Source organism: Harpegnathos saltator, unplaced genomic scaffold (genome assembly GCF_003227715.2).
Source record: "Harpegnathos saltator strain DR-91 unplaced genomic scaffold, Hsal_v8.6 scaffold328, whole genome shotgun sequence".
Lineage (NCBI taxonomy): Eukaryota > Metazoa > Arthropoda > Insecta > Hymenoptera > Formicidae > Harpegnathos > Harpegnathos saltator.
In genome coordinates, this window is record NW_020230126.1 from 162,127 (window position 1) to 185,083 (window position 22,957).

The 22,957-nt window shown below is 47.9% G+C and overlaps 1 protein-coding gene across 7 annotated transcripts in view; it reads right to left on the bottom strand.

The window, feature by feature from the left end:
- LOC105185347 (uncharacterized) overlaps window positions 1-22,957 on the bottom strand; it is a 270,171-nt gene that overhangs the window by 71,276 nt on the left and 175,938 nt on the right. For all 7 annotated transcript variants that reach the window (XM_025300080.1, XM_025300079.1, XM_025300081.1 and 4 more), the window contains 3 exons: window positions 12,549-12,739; window positions 9,228-9,417; window positions 1,655-2,263 (listed from right to left, as the gene is read on the bottom strand). In XM_025300080.1, the coding sequence (XP_025155865.1) occupies window positions 1,655-2,263; window positions 9,228-9,417; window positions 12,549-12,739 (990 nt within the window). The remainder of the gene's footprint in view (window positions 1-1,654; window positions 2,264-9,227; window positions 9,418-12,548; window positions 12,740-22,957) is intronic.

Here is a 22,957-nt window from a genome sequence, read left to right on the forward strand (position 1 = left end):
GCGGGGCTGTGAGCGAGAATATTGCCGCTCAAAATCGAGGGAGAGAAAACACGCGTCTCAAATTTGATTCGCACATTAATTTGATAAATTTTAAGTTTAAACAATGCATACGAATAAATCGTCCAATCGAGCAGGACGAATTTGCGAGACATCAGAGACTCGCTCCTTTCTCCGTGGAGCGGATCACATCAGCGGTGCTTCAAGATCGAGCGGAAATATTCAGCCGACGATTCAGAGTGGAGAATTCACTCTGCGCGAGCGGAAAGTCACTCGGAGCTCCGGAGCTCACTCGGCCGTCATTGTTCTACTTTTTCTTCTTCAGCGGGACTTCGCTCAGAGAAATTTAGAGAATATATTGATCGGCGATATGGCCTCGATGAGCGCAGCGATAATTGGGTCATTGATATTTTATAACCGTACCACGGTTTGTTACTGAATATTAACGCGTCACAGTGACAAATTACTCATTTGACAGGTCGTTCCTGCTTCATTGGGCAAACCAATGAATAATAAATCAGTAACGCGTATCATTAGAAAACCCTAATGATCTAGTTGCATTACATATTATTACTGTTGGTACAGTACGTATGGGAGGGGGGGGAGGTTGTACGTGCGTGCATGTGTGAAAAGTTCGTCATACGCGTCCACGAGCGACGACGGTGACTCGTTCACAGTCGCCGCGCGATTTCATTCAATTGATTATCAAGCTAATACTCTGCGCGAGCACTGAGTAATTCCTGCGCACGATGCGTTCAGTGAATTAATTATTGCGTCCGGCTGTGTGCGCGTGTACGCGTGTGTGTCTGCGCTAACCCGATCGGCCATATTATATCGAGCGGTATTAATCCGAGCGTGACGGAGATTCGCGGACGCGTTCCTCGGCAATTTTTTCCTTGTCCCCCGGGGGGGGGGGAGGGGGCTGATCCGCGGGTCAGCCTTATGAATTCTCAGCGGAGAAATCGCGCGTTTCATTCTCCCGAAAAAAAAAAAAAAGAAATGTCTCCCCGCGATCACAATGTTCCGCCGACGCGATGCGCGATCGTCGTCCTGCGAATATCGGCCGCGGGTGTGCGAGGATCGATCTCGGGCAAGGAGTGCACACCGCCGCGTCTCGGTAAGGGGCGCTAATTACGGTGCCTGCCTCGCTTGTGTAAATCTCGCGCAAAACATCGACACGTACACCGTCGCGGAAAATCCCCTCGAGAATGCTGCGTTTCGCGAGGGAGAAAGAAACTTGGCCCGTGTAACTGAATCTCCGTTGCCCGCGGATCAGGTTGGAACTGTTGAAGAAAACTCGCTCGTGAAGGCGGAATATTCCTGCAGGAATGTCCTCGGTGTCGCGCGGCGCGACGAAGAGATCGTTCCCCGTCACCGAATTTTCGTCCCACCTTCCTTCTTCCCCATTCAGTTACACGGAGATTTCTTCTCCACGCAGTCCGTCGCGCGTTCCAGCACGACCCCGGTATAAACTGGTCGGAACGTAAATCCGGGCACGTCCGGAGAGGTCGCGGCTAATCGGACATTCCCCTTGTGAAATATGTTCCAGGTACTCGTAGTGCTTCAGCAAGCGCGACGACCTGACCCCTCTTCGACGAGCAATCAGCGAGAGACGGAAACGAGACAAAAGGAGCAGTTCTGATACAAAAGGACCTACCTGATATAAGCAGCAGAGCATGATCCAGCCGAGCGGATGCTGGCCGAGTTGCCTGACGGACTGCGGCTGCATGTTCAGCTCTTCGAGGAACTCGCAGGCCTTCTCGGCGATGTCATTGTGGATGAAGAAGGCCACGCAGAGGCGCTCCACGTGTTGCCATTCGAGGCCGGCCAGATGGATCCTGCGTTGCACCAACGGCGAGAGCGCGACGGAGTTGTTGGGCGAGCACGTGACCAGGATCCTGGCTTCAGGGAACAGTCGGCCCTCCAGCAGGTCGGCGGCGTCGCCGAGCGACGCCCTGCCGCCCACGCACTCGTCGTAGCCGTCCAATACGAAGAGCACACGGTCCTCCATGAGGTGCAGGGTGCGCCACACCTGCGAGACCGCGTCGCCCAACGCGGCCGTCCTCGGGAAGAGCTCCCGCGCCAGGTAGTTGAGCACGGGGCTGCCGCGGAGCTCGCGCAGAGGAACGATGAAGGCCAGAGCGGGCCCGTCGCTTTGGGTCGCCCACTGGTGAAGGAGTCGCAGGCAGAGGGTGGTACGGCCGCTTCCTGGGCCGCCCTCGACGGCGACGCGTCGGGGCGCCTCCGACACGGTGCCGTCGCTTAGCTGGAAATCGCGATTGATCTCGTTATTTCATCAAACTTTATCGCGCTCGTATAACATTGTAATTAACCAAATAAAATTAATTATTCCGATGTTTATTGTTTTAAATTGTAATTAACGTCTATTGTTTTAAATTGTAATTGCTTTAAATTGTAATCCAGGTACGCTACGATTCGAATAATCCATACGGATCTCCCATGAGAGCGTTATTTTTCACTTTTTTAATAAAATAAAAATAAAATACGATATATCCCCCATCTTGTCAGGCGTCTATTCAGTTTTGCGAAATTTTATATTTCTCTCAAGTCTGCCATAAAATTCTGTCCGTGCGCGCAAACCGCGAGACACGCGTCCGACTTGCGCGAACTGTGAACAACCGGTTGATAAGGACAGATAAAAGGCGAGATAAAACAAGGATAATAGCAGGTGCGATGAATTACGGCTTTCTTCTGGCGAAACCGAGAGAACCCTTTTTTTGTCGGCGAGAGCGAGCGACAGACCGGACCGGCCGACCGACGAAAATAAGGGGAAAAAGTCAGCCACTTCGTGAGCAGCTTCTCGGATGCTTCTCGGTTTCCCGATCTCGCCGGTCTCCGGCTAGTCAATTAGAACTTAAAGCCTCCCGCGCGAAGCACTAATCCCCTTCGATGGATCAGTCCACTGTCGTCCCTGGGACCTTAATACTCCGAACATCTTATTGCCGGCTGTTAAACGCGCAGTGCGACCCGATACTTTACGTCTCGCAATCTCGCAGCGAATCGGGCGAAAAAGCATTGCGTCGCGAAGAAGCATTTCCGCGAGGCAACCGATTCATCCTCACCGATCGACTCCCCTGTTCTTTATTCTTTGCGAGCTTGCCACCGACGACGACGCGCGCGTCCTGCGTTGTACCTGCGAGAAAATTGCGAAATCCTTTTATTTTCCATCCTCGGCGACGGGAAGGTGTCTTTATCTCGCGACTGCATTCGCGATTAAAGCTGCAAAGTCAAGTCCTCTTGTCGAGTCGTCTCGGAAACAATCGACGAAAACAAAAAGACAGCTAGTAAAAGCGGACTAACCAATTAAGTCAAGTTAAGACAAGTCAATTGGTCAAGTTGAGATAACGTTGCGGGGCTGCGAAATAAAATTCTCCGCTCGATTTAGCGATTTATCGGATGACCGATGTCCTGTTATTTAGCTCCGCCTTGGGAACTGAATCGCAACGAGTCCCTTGATTTACACGGTTTTCCATCTACACACACACACATCTCGTAAATAAAATATTTACTTGGACGTGTTCGCCGACGAGTATCGATGTCGAGCGTCGATCAAGGAGAGTAACGTTATCCGTTCGCTTCCTGTCCGATTCATCCGGTCAGTCTCGGCGAGATCCGCGCGTTCAATGGGGCGGTCGAGCAAACAGCGATGGAACTTAAAGTGTTGGCCGACGCCGCACGGTTACGACATCACGCAAACAATTAACCGACCGGCGCAATTAAACTTTAGCGCGTCTCGCGACGACGACGACGCGCGAGCAACGCGTTAACTGACGATCGGCCGATATCGGCAAACAGTCTCCGCCACCGTAATCGATAACCGTAATCCACGCGCGGAACACACGGCAACGTTTGCCGGCAATTCACTCTGTCAGCAATAATCTATCCAGTCGCGCGCATCGCACACAATCTGTCGACCTGTGGATAATACCGCCACGGCTATTATGCGCCGTACGATTGTGTGTGATGTCCAGCCGTTGGGATGAAAAACAGCGTGCCCTCCATTCAGCGGAATCGCATTTATCCCGGAGATTTCGCATGCGAATATATGTTTGTGTTTATTTATTTCATAACTGACGGGAAAAAATCTCTTTGGTACAACCTGATATATAATTTACATTCCATCGCATTGTCAAGGTAAACTGAAAAACAAAGATGATAAAAACTGAAAGATAAATGTAGGAGAGAGAAAGAGAAGATGAATAAAAGTGAAAATTTATTTGAACCTAAAGATAAATATATATTTTTTTTCAATTTTAATTTTAATTTTTACAAAGGGATTTTTCCCTTTTATGAAACAGATAAAAAAAAAATATATATATATATCCGAATAATTAATTAATTAATTAATTTTTCTACTTTTTACAACCGCCAATTTTTCGATCAACAACTTGAAAGTAGTTTCTTTATCGAATATCGATTTGGTCGACGGCAATCCCACCGTTTTGCCTCAAGTCTCAAGAGCAACTCGTACCTCTCGGTTTCACCGAAACAAAATTTACTCGGAATTAATTTATTCCGACCACTCGACCAAGGTTTAGCGAAATGTCGATAGCACGGCGCAGGTATTTTGTTTTTCTTTTTTTTTCGACAACGTAATGCAGAGACAACGTCGACGTTCGGTATGAGAGATCGTAAGCTCGTTACCGGATAATCCGTCGGCGTATTCCTACGTCACACAAAATCTACCTATCAATCCTTTGCAGGAGCGCATTTGTTCCAGCCGCTACCCGCCGCAGCCAATCTCGATTGCCGAGGAGGCGAGAGACAGGGAGAATATTTCGTGAAAACGACGAAGCGTCGTCGACAATGGCAACGAGTCGCGAGGATGCGAGACGATAAATCGTCCTTCCTTACCCGAGAGATTAGAAAGTGCACGGCCATAAATATTCTTCGATGAACCGAGGCCGAGGAAAGGGTGTCGAGAGAGGCGAGATTCGCATTGAATTACGCGACGAGAGAGGTGAATTATTTAAATGAAATTGGATGCGACAGCTATGTTTCCCGATCGAGTGATACGAAAACAATATTTCCGACAGGGAGTGCGAAATAATAAATATTCTATCGAATTATCCTTGTTGTCCCCATATCGTAATTCCAAACTTGAAAGGAGAATTGTATCATGAGACGAAAATATACACGCAAGCATAGATGTAACGGAATTCATAAGTGGAAAAGGAAGAAAATAATTATAATAACTCACAGAGGAAACAATTCTAATCCACGTAAATTTCCAAAATTTCTAAAAGCATATAAGAGGTCGTAACTTATTGATAATAAATAAAATTAAAAAAATAAGCATTGTTATTGATAATTAAACTTGTCGTATCATCTAATTATTATGTCATAATAATACAAAATTCGTGAAGAATTTGCGAAATCGCATTGTCGGCAACACATTCTATCTTTTCTTCAATACCTTCACCATTCCTCTTTACGTGCGCTTTACGAGTCCTCTGCGGTGTGTCGCAACAATAGAGTTATCTCCGCCATGTAATAACGTTCGATATTCTCGCGAGTTGCGCGAAAAAAACACAATCGCGGCATCCATCGAATATCCGGTTTGCTATTTTTATCAATTATCCTCGTCTCTACATTTTACATGAAGCGATGCAACCGGGCGTCCAGCACGCGCGCGGATGTTTCAATTTCACGATCGGACGAAGGAGTAAACTTCGCCGCGTATAAGGTCTATTACCGAACGAATAGCGATCGTTACCCGATCTCTTACCGTTGCCGGCGGCATACGCGGTGAATAATAAAAATAGCAACGCCGGCCCGCAGCGCCGCCAGCGATTGCCATAATTTTTTGCAGCTTCCGCGCAGCGCCGCGCCCTCCTGCTTGCCCTTGCTAAACCCTTCGCCCGGTTTCCCATATTTTTGTTGAACCATCGACGCTCGACTCGAGGGTCTTAATCGTCCGTTTTTCCAAATATCACCGTCGATATTTTGATTTTGCCGAGCGGCACGACCCCGGGATTTTCCCGCGCGAGTCATGTCCGACTACGAACCGTGTGTGTTGCTTTTGCTCTTAGCGTATACACAAGCACGTCGCTACTCTCGTCGGCGAGTCCTTTGACGGTACGACGCCGAATTTTTGTCGGCAAATTCTTTTCGAATATCAAGAGTGAAAAATAAAATAGCAAAATACATACAATTTGCACATGGACATGGAAAGATACTTTACGACGGATTTTAGGAAATGACAAATTTACAACTGGTCGCCGAATATATATGCGATAATTTAGTAATAATTCTGTCTGAATTGCCACGGAGGATGAAGAGCTTCGTCATCAAATTGATCACTTCATTTTTTGAATTCTGGTTATTTTTTATTTTGAAAGCTTTATCATTTTTGTAGAAAAATATAAAGCGACGCGTAAATGGCGTATGATTTGAAAAATAATTGCAGCGGCAATTAGAAAAAGAAATTTATTACGGGGTTTTAGAAAATTGACGAGGAAATGAAAGCGATTCTTCTCGTACAAGACGAGTGAGTGAATTATCGCTAGACAGTTCTAACCAGACTTCTACTGAACAACATGCTTAAATTAATCGAAATATTATTTTTAGAAATATCGTACGTCGTATCCTTAAGGATGCACCAAGAGACTCATCTTGTCGAGACAAAACTCATCTCGACAAAACAATCAGAGACTCAATATCGAGAAGGCGCGTCTTGAAGTCTGGCTCTCGCTGAACGGACTTTCTTCAAGTCGGACCTTTAATTTCCGAGGCGCGCACGAAATGAGAGCGCGAGTGCATTTGGCGGCTGTAAAAGGGCGATTCTTAAGGGGGTTATCTGTTCAGCGTGCTCGTTTATTTTCGCGGTGGAAGCACGTCGGTTTTATGACGCGAATTCATTCTCGTGTGCTCGTGCGGCTGCTGCTGCACACCCTGGTCTGTGCCTGCATCTGTCTGCTTGCCTGCCTGCCTGCTTGCCTTCCTTCCTTCCTTCCTTCCTACCTTCCTACCTCACGTATGGTCCCGACCCGACGACGCTTACGAAGCTCATTTTTCGACGCGAGCGTTTCCGGGCGACGTGGCTCATTGTCTGCATTTCATGGTTCTTTCTCCGTCTCTTCTCCTCTTTTTTCCTTACTTTTGGTCTCCAACTTTTGTTTCTCTAATTCCTATATGCTGCTATATCTCTTTCGCTATTAATGTTTATTAAACTATTCAAAATCCCCTCTTTCCACCTACTTTCTTTTTGGCTTTTGGTTTTCACATTTATCCGACTTTTATATGTTATTATTCTTTTATTATTGTTTGTTAAACCGTTAAAGTCTCTATATTGCGAGTGATTTCAAAGAATACGTTTAAAAATTGAAATAAACGCTTCCCTCTCTCGGTTCTCTGCGTCACGTGGTCGCCGCGAGATATCGACGCGAACGAGACGGAAATTCCTCGGGAAGAAAATACAGCGACGTCGGCGACGTCGAAGCTGCGCTCCGCGTGCGAGCCTGCGTCCTCCGAAATTCCGAGCAGGGTTGACTTCGCTTCTCGTCGCTTTCCCTCGCGGGGATTCGCTCCTGCAACGTTACCCTTCCGCGGTCGCCAATTCCCTTTCGCTCAGTGACGGACAAACGTGAGTCAATTAAATCAGCGGAATCGCTCGCGCGTTCATTTTGACGTCGGCGCTGTGGAGATCCGCGAAAATCGATTCCGGGCGCGATCTAATAGGAACGAGCTCATCCGCGTCTCTCTGGAGCGGCGGCGAAACTGCGGCTATAAATCGCGAGCGCGTCGATTCGAGTGTCACTGCATTTCACTCGCGGGGGAGACTGCATCGAGAGACCAGCCCGAGAAGAAGACGAAGAAGAAGCGGAAGAAGAAAAAGAACAAGCCGGGCGATCTCGTACAGCCGCCGTGCTGTGAGATAGCGAATCGCGGTGGGAAAGAAGTTGACGAAACTTTTTCCCTCCCCCTAAGTCCCCCGTTAGTCGCATCGGACTCCAGACGACACCAACTTGGCTTTCACATTCCGAAGGGAAGTTGCTCGGCGGCGGGCGAGCTGAGTTTTCGAGTCTTCGACGGTCACCGGTTAGGGTAGGATAGGGGAGCTAGGCAGGTAGCTAAGCTAGGCATGGAGAAGAAACTCCCTCGCGGCTTCTTCGGACATCCCGGAACTCGAGGACGCCGCCAGACGCAATTACGTAGTCGATATCATGCAAATTCGCGATCGGCGAAAGATCCGCCGCGCCGTCATCGTCGCCTCGATCAGATTCGATGATCGATGTCGCGTGTCGCGGCGTGCTCGCGGAACTCCTTCGTGCGCCACGCGTGACACGCGAGCCGGAAATCCTCTCGACGTTGTCAGCGCGAAGATGGGACTTTTGATTCGCCTGGCCCGTGGTTATTACGTAATGCGGTATCGCGTGACCTCGAGCAGTTATTTTTGCCAGGCCGAATGCACTCGCTCTCACTCGAATGTCAAGTACCGTGCTCTAATGTTCCCTCCTCCTCGCACGCGAAAGGCGCGAGGAGGGGGGGGAGAGGAAGGCAGATACTTTCAAAAATATGACGCGATATCCTGATATTAATGAAGTATTGCTAGCATCGTTGTATCGATAATCACAAACAGATATCGCATCTATTTTTGCTTTATCTAAAGTTATCACGATACGTTTTTCTTATCTCTAATTGATAATCTCATAATTAATCCTTTGGGTCCCGACGTATCCTTGAAGGGGAATACGGCATGCAGTATTTAAAAAATTGAAAATATTTTGATTGATGTCGTTTAACAGTGCGCTTTTGGAGCTATTTGGTAAATGTTTACTTATTTTTAAAACTAATTAAAAATAATTTACAAATATTTAAAAATAATTTCCATTCTTATCGATTTTCTAATTTTCTCATAATAAAATTTAACTTTTTCCTATTGAGGTCACTTTTTGAATCAAATTTCTTCAATATTATTTACACCTATCTATAAAAATAACACTAAATTAAAAAAAAATTAAGAGGTTAACGATCGTGCGCCGAGAGCATTAAGAAATAGATAAAAATTGAAATGGTTCCTACGTGAAATTATATGCACCAGATATTGCTACATAAACTTGTCGATTTTTTAATAACGAAGCCACTGATTTCATTCCTTTACGTTCGCTTCCGAATTTGTATAAATCTAACGTCTGGACGCACAAAGCGTCCTTGGACTCAATAAAGCAATTAGGTTCGAATTAAGTCGCATCTTTAATTACACTCACCCTGACGGGGGCGAAGATCTGGTCGGGCTTGATGTTCTCGAGGCGGTGCTCCTGCTCGCTCTTGTGCACCAGCTGCAGGTGCGGTTGAAAGTGCGCCGGGCAGAGGCTGCCGAGCGGAAGCGGGGACGCCCATGGCGGTAGATGGGGTGGGTCGCGGGTGCCCAGTTCTCTGTAGAAGGTCTTGAGGAATCTGCAACGATAGGGTTCTCAGGATTTCAATCTGTGGGACCGCGCTACGGAAATTCTTTCGGCAAAGTCAAAGGGGTCACGCGAGGGCCGGATTTCGCCGGCATTCCGGCGTACAGGGGTTGTAGTAGGCGCGTCGACGAAGGGTCGATGAAATAGTTCCGGCTAAGCGGCGAAGATAGATGAGAGAAGAGACCCGGGGATTACCCAGGTACCCATGATACATATGAAACGTTATATCCCGTGGGGCGTGAAGAGTGAGTGCGTAGAGGTAATAATATCGCGACGAATGCTCTTCAAAATGCACCCCCTCCCCTTGTGACGTTCGGAATTTTTGCCCAGACGTGTTGAGCGCTTTTTCGTGTTATTTTAACGCTCTGCCGTGCAATCGCCAAGTTTTACAGCAGAGCGACGACACACGGATGGAATTTGAGATAACTCGCGAGAATTTTAGGATAAAACTGCCGTAGAATGTCTGGCAACCCTGAAGAACACACTGACATCTTAATTGTTTATCTTTCTCCTTCATATGTGCTGTTTGTATTCTAGGGAATGAGAGGAGGTCTGCTATTAAAACATTCACTGTATTTCTTTGAGCGCAAGTTACCATGTTTCTCGGCAAAGTAAAGTCTGCTAAGAGTGCGTTCCTGAAACTCCTAGAAAACGTAAAATTGAGTAGGATTCCTATGTCAAATAAAACTCTAATAATAGTACGTTCTCTCCGTGTATATACAAATAACGACGTGTTGCAAAATTTCATAAACTTTATCAATTTCAATCTATATGTTATAATATGCCGACGTTATCGATTGCACTCGTCGTAGCGTTCTCACGTTAACGCGCTGCCGACAGATCTGAAGAAGAGATACATCGAATCAAGAGTTCCATCGGGAAAAGTCGATGAGCGAAGCAAGCCGGAAGCGTCGGCCGGCGCTTTGACGTCGCTCGGCCTCGAGCAAACTCGTCGATTCAGCGCCGGTGATCTTCTATTTAGCAGTGAGTGTGATCGGTAAATTTTCTCAGGACGGCAAAATGCGCGGTACACGAGAGAGCGTGCGCGCTTTCGTCGGATGATGCGCTCGCGTATATTTCTCTCGTTTACGAGAGGGAGAGAGAGAGAGAGAGAGAGAGAGAGATTGATGGATCCTGCAGGAAAGCCCGTAGGGCTATGAAGGTAATCACGACGAGACGGAGAGTCCCGAGGGCGAGGCGAAGAAGCTCGTGAAGGGTTTTATGACTTCCGGGCGATCGGTCTTGGGGCTTGTTCTGATTTTATGGCAGCTATTAGACCGGATATCCGTCCCGCGACGGAGCATCACGCATCACTCCCGCGATTTGCTGCCCGCGACAGGCGTTTACCGATCGCCGCGAATTTCATTTGATCGCACGCCCGACCGCTTCCGCACGCTCGCGTTTAATACGCCTCTCGCGCCCCAGAACCCCTCTCATCGGTTAAATTTTATAAACCTGCTTCAACCCCCCCCCCGTCCGACGTTATTTCCAGGCCGTCGCGCTCTCACCCCCTCGCTTATCGCGCGGCTCAAGAAAACAGACGGGCGTCACGGTGGTTAATGTTCGCCGATGATGGAATCGTAAACTGGCGTGTCGTAAATGTGTACACGGAGAGAATTTTGTAGCAAGCATTACTGTGGGATTTTGTGACAGAGGAACGCAACATCCTACTTTAATTTATTATCCTTCCGTTTTCGTATCGAGAGAGAGCAAAGGTCTTGATGGGTCTCTCAAAGAGATGTGATTGACTCAATTTTATGACAGCTGACTGACAGATACATGTATGAATGTATAATACATCGTTGGATAATAAAAGAATAACTTGATGGCATGAGTAATTTTTTAATAAAAACTTGAGACAATTTTAGTTTCAAATTTAGTTCAGTTCGTTTTCCAATCACGAAACTCATCAAAACTTTGCGCTCACCTGATACTATTTATATATTTCAGGAAGTGTGAAATCTCTTCTACTATATTAAAAAATTATAATATCAAATTGAAATCATATTAAAATTTTAAAATTATTGTATTAATTATAGCGTTAAAAAATTTACGTACGAAATGTACGTAGCGAAATAAATTCTAAAAAGCATGGGAGATGGAAAGAAAATATACAAGAGAACGAGAGAGAGAAAGAGAAGAAGAGAAAGAGAGAGGGGTTGCAATGTTCTCTTTGCGCGGATCAGGGAAATCGCGTGTACACGAGTTTTGAGAATTTTAAACGATTAAAATTATATTAAAATTGTATTAAAATATAAAAATTATTGTATTAATTATAGTTTTAAAAAATTTACGATGTACGTAACGAAATAAATTCTAGAAAACATGGAGAATGGAAAAGAAAATATACAAGAGAGAGAGAGAGAGAGAGAGAGAGAGAGAGAGAGAGAGAGAGAGGGAGAGAGAGAGAGAGGGGGGGGCTGCAATATTCTTTTCACACGAATCGGAGAAATCGCATGTGCACTGCGAGTTTTGAACGAATTGTAATCGCAAGCGAACTCATTAATATCAGCGACGATATCGGTTGGAACATCGTACACGCGATAAACCAGACTCCGCGCAATTCTCGCGAGCGTAATATACAACAAGGGTGCGGATACATGCGCGACTTTCGGGGTGATCAACTGCTAATCCGCTCGCGAGTTCGCGGCGAGCTCGGGCGAGCAGATACAACCGGCGCGCCGCGCCGGAATACAAAATCGCGACTCGAGATAAAAGAAAAAAGAAAAAAGAAGAAGAGAGTTGTTAATCAGAAGACGCAACTTTCTCGTCTCTCGTCAAATCTCCCCTCGCCCGTCCGTACTACACCATGACTGTCTGTTTGCCTGCATCCATCCGTCCATCCGTCTACAGACAACCGCTGGAAATTACCTCCGAGCGTCGTTTTATTTCCCGGGACAATGCGAGCGCGTTGGCGCGGCGCACGAGCAAAAACACGCTTAATGGAATTAGACTCTCTCTTTCTGCCTCTTCCCCTTCCCTCACACACTTTCTCACACACCCTCTCGTCCTCAGAGCGACGATTCGCCCCGGAGAAACGAGGGCTCCGTATTCTCCGTCGCGGCGCGCGACAGCCGTTCGACGACGTTTGTACGCCCGTTCGCTCGTTCGTCGGGGACTCACCTTAACAGTCTTCCCAGGGGATCCCTTTCCGGTGATGTGGGCCCGCCGGGACCACTTCCGGCGCCGAGTCTACGCGAAGAGGCGCGTGCGCTCGATATGTATGCGGCCGGCGCGGGCGGCGGGCTGCAAGGCGGACAACAAACGGGGCTGCTGCCCCCGGGGGTTGAGAGGGTGTAACTCCTCTCCAGCTCCTGCAACAGACGGGACAAGGTGCGGTGGTTATGCAACAGCGAAAGCTCGGGCTCCCTGCAAGACGAGCGGTCGGTCGAGTTACGCTCGGGCCGCCATGAGCGTCCTCCTCCTTAACCCGCAATTCCTGATTTACCCCGAGACGCTTCGACCGAGTTTCGTGTTCGTCGAATTTATGTCCTCCCCGTTCCGAGGAGATGACAGAAATGACGGCTCGTTTGGTGACACCCGCGGGATATCATCGAGATACCCACTCGGATGCTACAGTTGCTGATAAGGAGAGCACTCGCGCGTTAGACCGCATCTTGTCTTTCGCAAGTTTGCTCGGGTAAGCGGAAAGTTACTTCCAAAATTCCCCCCCCGAAACAAGTGAAAATTCACTCGAAGCGATAACGAAGGTACCGCCGCTGCAATGGAATCGTACTACAGAGACTACAGAGACATTTTGAATATTTTGATGAGACATTTTCTTGCAAATGTCATACTGGCCGAGAGTGCAAAAGTCTGGATGGGTTTCTCAAAGATGTCGTGACTGATCCAGTTTTACGACAACGCTTACAAATACGCGCGTGTAGACGCAGGTATACTAAGAATAGAGAAAATAACGTGGCAATTACTCGGTAGAATGAATGAATCCTAACAAGTTCACTCGATCCGATCCATTTCACCAGCACGAAATCATCACAGAACTTTCGCACTCGGCCGGCAGAATTCGTCCGAGGAAGAACGACGTGCCGATTCGCCCGCGAGCCGACGATCTTTCGCGCGAATAAACTTGCCAAGATAAATATCGTTATCCCGAACATCCATAAAGCGTCATTACCATAAAGCGCGGCGACGGCGGCGCGCAATTTTTTATCCGCGAGAGAGGACGAGCCGACCCGACCCGCGGAGGGCGGAGGCCGACGCGGAGCGTGTTTATATCGCGCGATTTGAATTTCTCGAGAGCGGCTCTCTGATTTTTAGCTTCCGCCAGGATCTCTCTCGTCGGGAGGCTATTCATTCCCGCGGCCGAGGACTACGTCGGACTGTTGGAATTGTGCGAGCAAACTTGGCGAACGAATGACCGCGCGCGCTACGACTTTCCTCGGCAATCTCCGCGATGGAGAGAGCGGAGTTTAAGACGCGCGGGACGACCGAGGCGAAGAATCGAATTTACGATTTCGCGCGCAGAGAGAGAGAGAGAGAGAGAGAGAGAGAGAGAGAGAGAGAGAGAAAGAGAAAACAGAGTAGGAGAAGGGGATGGCAGGGGAGAGAGAAAGGGGGGGAGGGGAGTCCGAGTTGCCCAGGGCCGCGAGCCGTTTGATCCCCGCGCGCCGTTTTCGGCGGTTTAGTTAAAGTCGGGGGATTAAGTTTCCGGAAATTTTCAAGCGATTTTGCGAGTGAGGTCGGGCTTTGTCGCACGCGCAAGCCTTCCACGCTGTTAACGGAACTCGGGGATTAAACTTCGGGGCTGAACTAGACTCTCGAGATTTACGAGTGGACCGATATCGGCCGCGCCCTTACGATGCCTCCTCTTTTAAATTTAATTTAATAGTGTGCCCGAGTTACGGCGCATTGTTTTTCCATGTTATTACCGTCGGAAAGTGCTTCCTCCCAGAGACGCGGACAGGTTCCGCGTTCGACGGCCCGATCGCGCACAAAGCTCAAAGTCCGCATATTTCGCGGAGATCCCAGTTGCGATCGAAAAATACAATCTGTCTGGAAAAATCGTTGGGGAGTTTCGTCGGAGAATCTACGCGGAGTCGTGCGTATCGAGTTACTTGTTGAATGTTTCGAGCATGCGTTTCTCCAAGTAGGAAAAGCGACATTTTCCGAGCAGAACCGAGCGGGTTGATACAAACGATGTTTCCCGGATTTCGTTAACACCGCGATCGAACAAGACGTACGAAACACTTTGAGAATTTTACTTTGTAACGTTGGCTACTTAGAAAGTGTGAATGATCGAAACGTCGAGAATATTTTCGCCTCTTATTCCAGTGAACTTTCAACACAATTGGTACGGAAAAAGCATCTCCCGTGTAATTCCGCGTAAAAATATTGACTTCATACGAAATTTATGGAGAAGCGCGAGCTGTCACAACGTTTCCGCTTCGATCGTGTTTAGGATAAGAACGAGATTCCCAAGTCGCGTCGATGAGATAACATATCTGGGAAGAAATTTGGTCATTCTACGGTCGGTACCTTTACGGTACCTTTACGGGAAAATGTTGTAGAAATTTCTGTGCCACGCGATGATAATTTGAGGGGGACCCTCGCGTGTTTCCAAATCCGGCAAACTCGCCAGGAGCTCATTGATTCTGGACGCGAGCGCAGTCGGACGGAGATTCGCGATTAACAGCTGGAGAGATCCGACGTAGTTGCGTTTCGCGATTTCACATCCCCGTTCGCGCGCGCACTTTATTAATCCACCTTTACTTGAATTCGCGCGAGTGACATCATGCCCGAGCGGGCGCGTTTATTAACGCGAGAATACGCGACGTGAAATCGGAATATTCAGCTGGGCGATCGCTCTCTCGGCGCGGGATATAACTCGGGGATCGCGCAAAAGTTCATTACAGCATCCGGACGGACAACAACTTTCGTCATTAACGCGCAACGTTTAACTTCCTGACGTGGATCCGGCATCCGAGTCGGCGGGGCTTCTTTTCCGCGACACCTCGCCGACAATTTCTCGGAATTTGCCGGAGATCTCCGCCGCTCGAGAGCGGATCAGGAAGTTTCCGAACCGACTGGCCGCGATACGGTCGATCGGGCGTGATTTCAACTATCGATCGACTTGCAACTAATCAGCAGCCGAGCCAGTCAACAGATATCCCTTTAATTGTCCGATACGCGCTCGCACATATACGCACATACGCACATATACACTTCCAAGCACGCCGATCCATTCCAGCTTCCTCGCTCCATTCAAACGGAAAAAAGTAATTCAGGAAGCCGTGCGACTAAAATCCGGGACAAAGCGGCTAATTCGGGAAACAGTACGTTCGTTTGCCTCGGTGATTCCCTATCAAATCGCGTTTTCCTCCGCGTAGCCTGGCGGAAGCGATATTTGCGATAGGGCCGCTGCAAAGCGGCAAACAAATCGTTGATTAAGAACTTTCATAAATTCGAGCTGCCGGGATTACGCTTTTGATCCCCTTTGGAGTCTTTTCAAATTCGGCCGCTCTGAGCGGAGGAGAATCCGTCTGAGAAAATCTCTCGAGAGAAAAATCTTTATGCGGGCGCCTTCGCCGATGACGCGAGTCATCGCCTGACGCGTCTGCGACGCGCTGCTGCTCGACTCACACGAGAGAAGCGGAAGACGAGACAGGGCCAGTCGATTAAGCCTGATAATCGCATTACTCTCGGATATTAATTCCGCTCGAAAGGGAAGGCTACTCACTCTCTCGCTCTCTCGTGAGAGCGAGAGAGATGTTAATTGCTGAAATGAAATAACGGCCGAAGTATCTCGTCACTCGCGCGCGAATCTCATCGAGTTCTCGGAAACGATAGAACTTTTGCAATCCGATTACGAGGCTGATATTACGTCTTTATTAACGTGCAGCACCAGCTCCTCGTGTACGCCGCGCGTGCCTCGTGTATTCTATCTGCTTGCCATCCGGAAAGTCTATCTCTCGCCGGATGAATCAGATTTATTTCGGAGAATCTTGGACCCCGCCTTTATCAAATATTGTATATTATTTTCTCTCTCTCTCTCTCTCTCTCTCTCTCTCTCTCTCTCTCTCTCTCTCTGTCGTAGCTCTAGCGGAAATTTTTTCGCAAACGGTTATTCTCTCCATGTTAATCGCGTGTAGCTCTTCCAGATCTTTGACCCCTCGAATTAAATTCTAATATCTCCCATACTCTAGAGGGAACATCCCCCGAGATTGCGTCGGACTCTTCCTCCGCTTGAGACTCATGTTTACGCATCGTCGAACAATTCAAGGGGGATTTATATCGCTATGTGATCAAGCGCGAAATTCAGAGCGTGCCGTGTCGCGCGCAGTTATTACCCTCTAAATTCCTCGAAATGGAATCTCACTCAAAATAAATGGAAATTCAATCGAAAAGCGACAGTGATAATACCGCCGTCCAAAGCTGTAAGAGCGAATGTGTCATTCAAGCTTAAAGCGGATCCCGGACTCGATACGAACGTTTCAATCGATCAGAGCAAGCGTGTTTCTGTGACGGCGCGACATATCAGATTCACTCATCAATTCGCAAAACTTCCATCCGAAATATTTTCATTTGAGGATATCCGCCCGACCATTCAGAACGAACAAATTCGCCGTGCGTGAGTGAACAATCACTCGAATTCGAGTGATCCGGCGGCCGCTGCGCTTTCGCGAAGTGAAGTTTCACCGCGCGACGGATTCAGCGAGCTCGATTTCGCCCCACGTATTTTCTCCCGCGCGCGCGAAATCCACCACCGAGGACACCCCTCGGCGGCGCGGCTGAGCCGTTAATCGCGTCTAGAATTTACATTAGATCACCGGCATGGTAGTTATCATCCAGCCGCGCCGAGCCGGAATTTCTCCGGCATCCCTAACTTCGCGGTCGGGAGGCGAGCGTGCGAGCGAGAGTTTTCCGCTTCCCGAGCGAGCGAGGGGCTGCGCGCGTCTGAAACCGACGGGCACAATGGCCGTCGAATACCGCGAAACTATAATACCGGAACGGCAGAGCCTCCCCGATCAGGACTACAAGCCGAAGGGACGGGGGGAGGGCCAGGCGGGACGAAAAGGGCGTGGAGGGTGGCACACAGAGGGAGGGCGAGCGAGCGAGAGCTCCGGCATTAATCCGAGGTAATTGCAGCCGTGGAGGACGACAAAGAGCCTTCTCCAGCCCCCCTCTCCCCCTCTCCTCCTGCCATCGCTCCGCGTTTTCGATGCAGGCACGCGCCTTCTCGCGGGCGGACAAAGACCCCCCTCGTCGTCTTCGTCGTCCTCGCCCTTCGTCGCGCCCGAGGCGAAATTACGCGTCCCGTTCCTTCGTTCTCGTTAGCCGGCACGCGAGATTACAGGTAACCGTCGAAATTACGCGGGCGAGGGCGACGGCGCAGGTAGCTCCCGCGACGAAGCGTACCTTGCGCGCCGCGCCGCGGCCTTTGGATTTACTTCGCAATTATCCGCCGGTTTACATTAGCTCCGCTGCGCGGGGGCTAACGAGCGCGGCTAAATTTTCCGGCTGCATCTAATAAAGTCATTACTATCTAATTAGACGCGCGGCTCCATTAAGAGAGAAAAAAAAGAGAGAGAGGGAGGGAGAGGGGTGACTTAAAGCGGCCGCTCGGCCGGCATAATGTCTAATAATTCTTTATATCCGCGCAGCGCGGCTTTCCGCCTTCCTTCCCCCCTCTCTGCCCCTCCGCCCGGCAAAACGCTCGGCTCGAGGCGGGGTTGCGCTTAATTCGATATAATTTTACGGCACACGGGGAATTTCGCTCCTCCTTCGGCCGGTATTAACATATTAATTGCCGCAACTGAGTCCGCCAGCGTGTAAATATTAAGCGGTGGCGACAGATAGAATTCGCAAAAGGGAAGGGCGCTCCGAAAGAAAGGGATATTTGAAATATATCGTCTTTAAAAAAAGAAAAGACGCGCCTTTTGAGAAGCCGCTTTGGCGAGATGGTATTATCTTTATTTCTCCAAAGATTCACGATAAGACCAGATTTCGTCGCGCTCGAAGGGAACGACGCTTTTCGAGTCGCCTATTTCGCGACGGCGCACAGGGCGCCGTCGCGAAATAGGCCAGATTAAATTTTTTTATTCAAAATTCTCTAGAAACCGGAATTTCCAACCGATCATCGACACCAGTGGATGAGGTTGATTCTGAATAAATTCCAAAGAGATCTGTCTAGCCGAAATTTTGAAAAAATTATTTAGGGTTTGTCTTAAAAGTTTCGAGGCTCGAACTTAATGTTGTAGCTGAATATTCAACGTCGAGTATTATTAGGTTCTCGTGCTATGGCTAGATTGGATTCTTGGACTATTTGAGGCTCTTAATATATACGGCTTCATGCATCCACGAGCTAAAAAGTTCTCGGATTGATAGATTGATAGGCTTAAGACTCAAAATCCCTCGGTTTTGTGCTTAACGGGTCTCTGTATTTGATGTTTTTGTATTTTGGGCATATGAGTTTTGGATTAATGGGTTTCTGGTTCAAGATCGATAAATCTCGAGGCAGCAAGATAAACCCCACTGCCGGCGTTGGCAGAAAACATGGCGAAATTGATGAGAATTTGCGCGAAAGGTCAGCCACAACGTTCTCTTGGCGACTGCGAAGGCTCCGAAGGGACTGCAGTTCGTCGTCGTCGCGATTTAACCGTTTCAATTAGTCCGCGATTGTTTCTCTCGTTTCTCGGGGAAAAAAGAGGAGGAAAATTTACCGTCGCGTCGTTCGCTCTTCCTTCGTTCGGCGATAACGCGCGCGCATTGATTCACCCTTTATCGGCCGTCCCTCTTCGTTCGCAGTCGCGTAGCGGTTCGACGGGATCATTTGCATCCCGGAAATGCACCGCGGTTGCATGGCGCTCGTTTGATAATTAATTAATCAGTTTCGTCGCGTTCGTTCTCGACGTCGACATCGCCGTCGGCGATACGGTCGATGCAACGAAAATTTCGTGCTAAGTACGCGGCCGCGGCCGCATCGAATATGTGCATTGCATTTCAGGATAACCGACGGGGAGAATATTCATAAAAGCGTCACTGCTAATATAGATAACGTGGTCGCGGGTACGCGTAATGGAAACCGAGTAATTAGTAAAACGTGCTCGGCATACTTTGCATAAGCAAACGCGCGCGGCGTACGTGTGTGGTGTGCGCGCACGTCGGCCGAAGAATGAAACGCATCGCGATTAACGCGAGCATAGTTGCCATTATTCTGTAAAGTGACTCGCTAATAATGGGCGGATAATTAAGAAGTTGATAGATTTGTTGCTCGCACACGAGACATCGCCAAATGATAAATCGTAAACTTTACAACGAGTTCTTTTATGAAATGATTGTGACCTTTTTGTGTTCGCAACGTCACCCCATGAAATGAAAAATTTCTTGACATACAACTGAAATTCAACCTGGTTGTCAGAAAAATTATGGACTCCGATTGGAAAATCTACGCAGGTTCAGATTAAAGATACAGCATCTTCAACATGTAAAAAAATTCAAATGAAAAATCGAATATCTCTGTTATCTTGTATCAAAATAGCAGAAAACATATAAAACGCCTTGAGCCTATGTCCAACTTTCAAGCATGATGATACAAAAATTTTAAATATTTAAAAATTTTTTCCTTCATACTTTTTACAAAAAAAAAAAAAATTAGGATAAGAATAGTACTCTCAAATGATATAATCAATTTTCAGACAAATTTGAATATTGCAATTGGAACCTACAGCTGTATCTACGAAAGTTTTGAAGAATTCTTACATCTTTACGAAATCAGTCTTAATCGACGACGGAGTTTCGGAATTGCAGCACACCGAATTTACCAAAAAGTTACCGGATGAACCATTATTAGGCGAAACGTCTGCGAAACACGTAGCTCAAAACAGTTAAAAGATATACCAAATTCATATTTTGCGATATATCAAAGCCAGCATAAAATATCACCCAAAATATACCCGAAGGAATGCCCTCCGGTTGGTACATTTCCACCGCATTCCAGCGTGTAATAGCGTTTCACATTTGCGTCGCGCGTCGCCGGTACATCGAATTACGGCGTTAATTGCAATTTCAACGAGAGATTCCGTCGAAGCGCGATCGACGAGCGCGCGCTCGCTCGCGCGTGTGAGCGCGGAAAGTTCGTTCGGCGATTAAAAATTCGCTCGTTACGGGATGAAACGCATAAACGAGATCGCCGGCATCGCGACGGAAACAGTTCTCGCGTGCGCCGGATTGGCAGATGGACGTGGCACGGCTCGCTTTAATCAGCCGCATTATTCGACCGCGCAAATTGATCGGCGATGCGCGCGGCTATTACCAATACCGTGCCAATGGCTTCGGCAGAAGTCGATATATGGAAGCACAGACGGATTCGCGCGAGGCGATTTATGTGCGACTCTACATCCGACTCTACACCCGGAACACAAAATTGTGCAAATTCGCCGACAACTCGCCGACTTTACTCGCTAGAGTAAGGCCTCTTGCACAATGCCAGGCAACAAGCAATAAGAATAAAAATAAACCAACATCACAATCGATTATTACAAGAATAATCTATTGTGATTGGTCTAGTTTTATTCTTATTGCCTGTTGCCTGACATTGTGCAAGGGGCTTAAACCACTTGCGCTGGTGAGAAATTCACAGATGCGCGTACCAAAACAGTCGACTGCAACTCACTGCGAGACGTTAAGTGTTCGATGCCTTTATAGAAATCGGAAAAAGATTTATATCTTCTAAACTAATTAATTTTCGACCTAGGACTTCTAATAGTTTTTTTTTCTTTTTGTACAGCACGTCGTTGGCGATTTTGTGACAAAAGCATCTTGACGTGCGTGGCACGTCTTTCCAGCGCAAATGGTTAAAGGCTGCTTCACACGCTCGTATTTACCGGACGGGATGATGACACAAAGAAATATATACCCCCTATCGTCGATTGTCCCTCATGATCGTCAGGATCATGAGAGAGCCCAGGTGGGAAGGGGGCAGGGTTTGATCGACAGGTCACCTTTGGCGCGCGCGCAGGCACGGTGAGCGCCTCGTAAAACTCGGCGAAGTCTCACAAGCGGGGTAAACGAACCGGGGCGCCACGTGGGAAATGGGCGTAATCGCGATCGCGCCGGCGATGGCGATGAATGACGCGTAACGAGACACGAGAATCGAAGGAGCGTGAGATAAGGGAATAACGTCTCTCTCGGCTACGACGATATGCCGCCGCGCGCGCTCGCCCGCTCATGTCAAAGCTTCATCGCGGCCGGAAGTCAATTTAATCCCGATCCAATTAAGCCGGATATAACGCCGAGCCTCTTGACGGGCGCGCAGTTTAGGCGCGCCTCTGCAGTTAACCGCCGCGTAAATTGGAAATTGGCCTGGCGCGCAATAAATATGAGATTAGCCGATAAATCGAACGGAAAGCAGCCCGACGCCCGTGCCGCCGCGCGTTGTATCGCCACAATGACGCGGAACGGGACGCGAATTAATGCGCCACCGTGTGCGCGCGCGCCAGCAGGAGCAGGAGCAGGAGGAGGAGGAGGAGGAGGTGCGTACAATCGAACGGAAATGCGTAACACGACACCGTCGATCGCATAACGGTACCGAGACTTGTGCGCATTGTTCCGACGTCGCGTCACTCTTTTTCGAGCGGCGGTGAAACGCGCCGAAGGTTCCTCCTCTTCCTCTTCTTCCTCCTCCTTGCCGATGAACCTCGCGCGGCCGATCTGTCATTTCGCAGCGATCGCTCGCTATGTGTGTATCCGATACTGTCATCCCTCTCGCAATCTTCCTCAAATTCAACGTAATAATAATATGATATAATAAAAGGTGCCCCACGTTGAGACGGGAAAGTCGAGCAAGATGATAAAAGTTTCATAATAGTTAGTGGAAGAAAATTGATCAAATAATATGGATATGTGTGACGCGAGGCAAAAGGACATCGAGTCTCTGGAACGAAGAGAGAATATCACGGTTCTCCTTCTGCATGCAAATTCTGCCCAGTTTTGTCACGTTCTCTATTCAAAACTGTCATCTCTCTCGTAATTTTCTTCAAATTCAACGTAACAGCATGATGATGAAAAGTATTCGACGCGCACAATGGAAAAGTTAAGTAAGATAATAAAAGTTTAATGAAAGTTAAGTTAATGAAAGTTAAGGAACAAAGTTAATAAAATAATACAGGTCTGTGTGACGTAAGGCGAAAAAAATCGAGTCTCTGCACGAAGAGAATGTTACAGCGTGTTTTCTCTTCCTGCAAATTCTCCTCGATTTTATCAGGCTCTCTAGCGACGCGAAAACGCAGATTGTCGTTAGAATTTATCTCACTGAGGGAACTTTGCTCAAATCTATCGCAGCGTAAGATGAATGTGCCAATAGTTGGACGCGTCTCAGTATCCGACCACTTTGAAAAAAAATATATACTATTTATTTTAACAATAATGAATGAAAGTAATAATTATTGTAAGAAAACTCCAATATTTGACGATTAGTTGGAAAAGAAATATATCTAATTTGATACTTTGTATTAAAATAAAAATGAATTAAATAAGTATGCACCTATGGTTTGGCAAAATAATGGTCAATCGTT